The 1,354-nt window shown below is 61.0% G+C and overlaps 1 protein-coding gene across 1 annotated transcript; it reads left to right on the forward strand.

Moving 5' to 3' along the window:
- Window positions 1-364: 364 nt before the first annotated feature.
- Window positions 365-1,175, forward strand: GNMT (glycine N-methyltransferase). The gene is made up of 3 exons (XM_010131524.1): window positions 365-503; window positions 652-773; window positions 887-1,175. Exons 1-3 carry the CDS (start codon window positions 405-407, stop codon window positions 1,056-1,058), a joined length of 393 nt encoding a protein of 130 aa, XP_010129826.1. The 5' UTR covers window positions 365-404; the 3' UTR covers window positions 1,059-1,175.
- The last annotated feature ends 179 nt before the right edge of the window (window positions 1,176-1,354 follow it).

Raw genomic sequence — 1,354 nt, forward strand, 5'->3', positions numbered from 1 at the left:
CCATGCGTGGGGCAGTGTGTTATGCATGGCAGAGTTGCAGTGTCCTGGGGTGTCTCCAGGGAGGCTGAGACCATGCCCCAGTTCGTGGCCTGCGCGGGCACAATGGGTCCTGATGGCAGAGCTGTGTGCATCTGTGTCACATCTCTGGCAGGCCTGGAGAAACAGTTGGACTTGTGCCACAAGTGGAGTGGTGGGTTCTCCACATGGCATGCTTGACCCTAAGGAGGCTGAGAACATGCCTGAGCTCATATAACGGATGGGGCTGTGGGTTTTCCAAGCTGAGACTGGGCAAGATGAGGCCCCGTGGGCTGTGCCACGGGGTACAGACAGTGCCTAGGAATGCCATGGTTTCCTCCCCAGGGGACCAGAGTGACCACAAGCTGGCCCTGAGGAACATCGCCAGCATGGTCCGGCCCGGGGGCGTCCTGGTCATTGATCATCGCAACTATGATCACATCCTGGCTACAGGCTGTCCGCCGCCCGGCAAGAACATCTACTACAAGGTGGGTGGCTGATAGCGTTCAACTTCTCTCTGCCCTAACCCCAGTCCCTGGGCCCCAAAGGGGCCACGTGGGGCAGGGAGCATGGCTGTGCCCAGGCTGGGGGCCACTGTGTCCCCACAGGACACAGATGTCCTCCTGCGGTCCCCAGAGTGACTTGACCAAAGACATCACCACCTCGGTGCTGCTGGTGAACAACAAGGCACACATGGTGACTCTGGACTACACAGTACAGGTCCCCCCCACTGAGGCAGGGGCAGCACCAGAACTGAGGTGAGAGGGGCCATGGGGGTGGTTCCTGGCCCCAGCGCCAGGGGACGGGGTGGGGAGGGGGCTGGCACCATAGCTCGCTGCAAGCCCACCTCACCATTGTTGCCTGCTTGCAGCAAGTTTCGGCTCTCATACTACCCGCACCGGCTGGAAGCTTTTACAGCCCTGCTAAAAGGTGCCTTCCAGGGGAAGTGCCAGCACAGCGTCCTGGGTGACTTCCAGCCCTACACGCCAGGGCAGGCTCATGTTCCCTGCTACTTCATCCACGTTGTGAAGAAGACGGCCTAAGGGGGCTGCAGAGACAGGACTGTGGTGGCTGAGAGCTGTGAGCAGCTCTGGGAAGAAGCAGGAGACTGAGGACACTGCTGAGAGCTACTTGGGAGCCCCCTTCCCTTAATTAAGAGCACTCATTAGAGCTTCCAGAGCCTGTGGGCCGTGTGTCTGTGTGGCTGTGTAGGGGCAGGGTACAGGACAAAGGGGCCGGCCACAGCCCCGTCAAGGACTCTCAGGGGAGTAAGTTCCCAGCCTGGGGCGACCATGGGGTGGGTGCAGGCCCAGCTTCACCCCCCTCCCAGCCCAGCCCC

The sequence above is a fragment of the Buceros rhinoceros genome, unplaced genomic scaffold (assembly GCF_000710305.1).
Source record: "Buceros rhinoceros silvestris isolate BGI_N320 unplaced genomic scaffold, ASM71030v1 scaffold13492, whole genome shotgun sequence".
NCBI classification, from domain to species: Eukaryota; Metazoa; Chordata; class Aves; order Bucerotiformes; family Bucerotidae; genus Buceros; species Buceros rhinoceros.

Excerpts from the sequence above, each read along its gene's own strand:
- GNMT (XM_010131524.1), top strand. The coding sequence starts at position 405 with ATGGTCCGGCCCGGGGGCGTCCTGGTCATTGATCATCGCAACTATGAT. Across the intron at positions 504-651 it reads GCAAGAACATCTACTACAAG|AGTGACTTGACCAAAGACAT; the intron begins GTGGGTGGCTGA and ends TGCGGTCCCCAG. Across the intron at positions 774-886 it reads GGGGCAGCACCAGAACTGAG|CAAGTTTCGGCTCTCATACT; the intron begins GTGAGAGGGGCC and ends GCCTGCTTGCAG.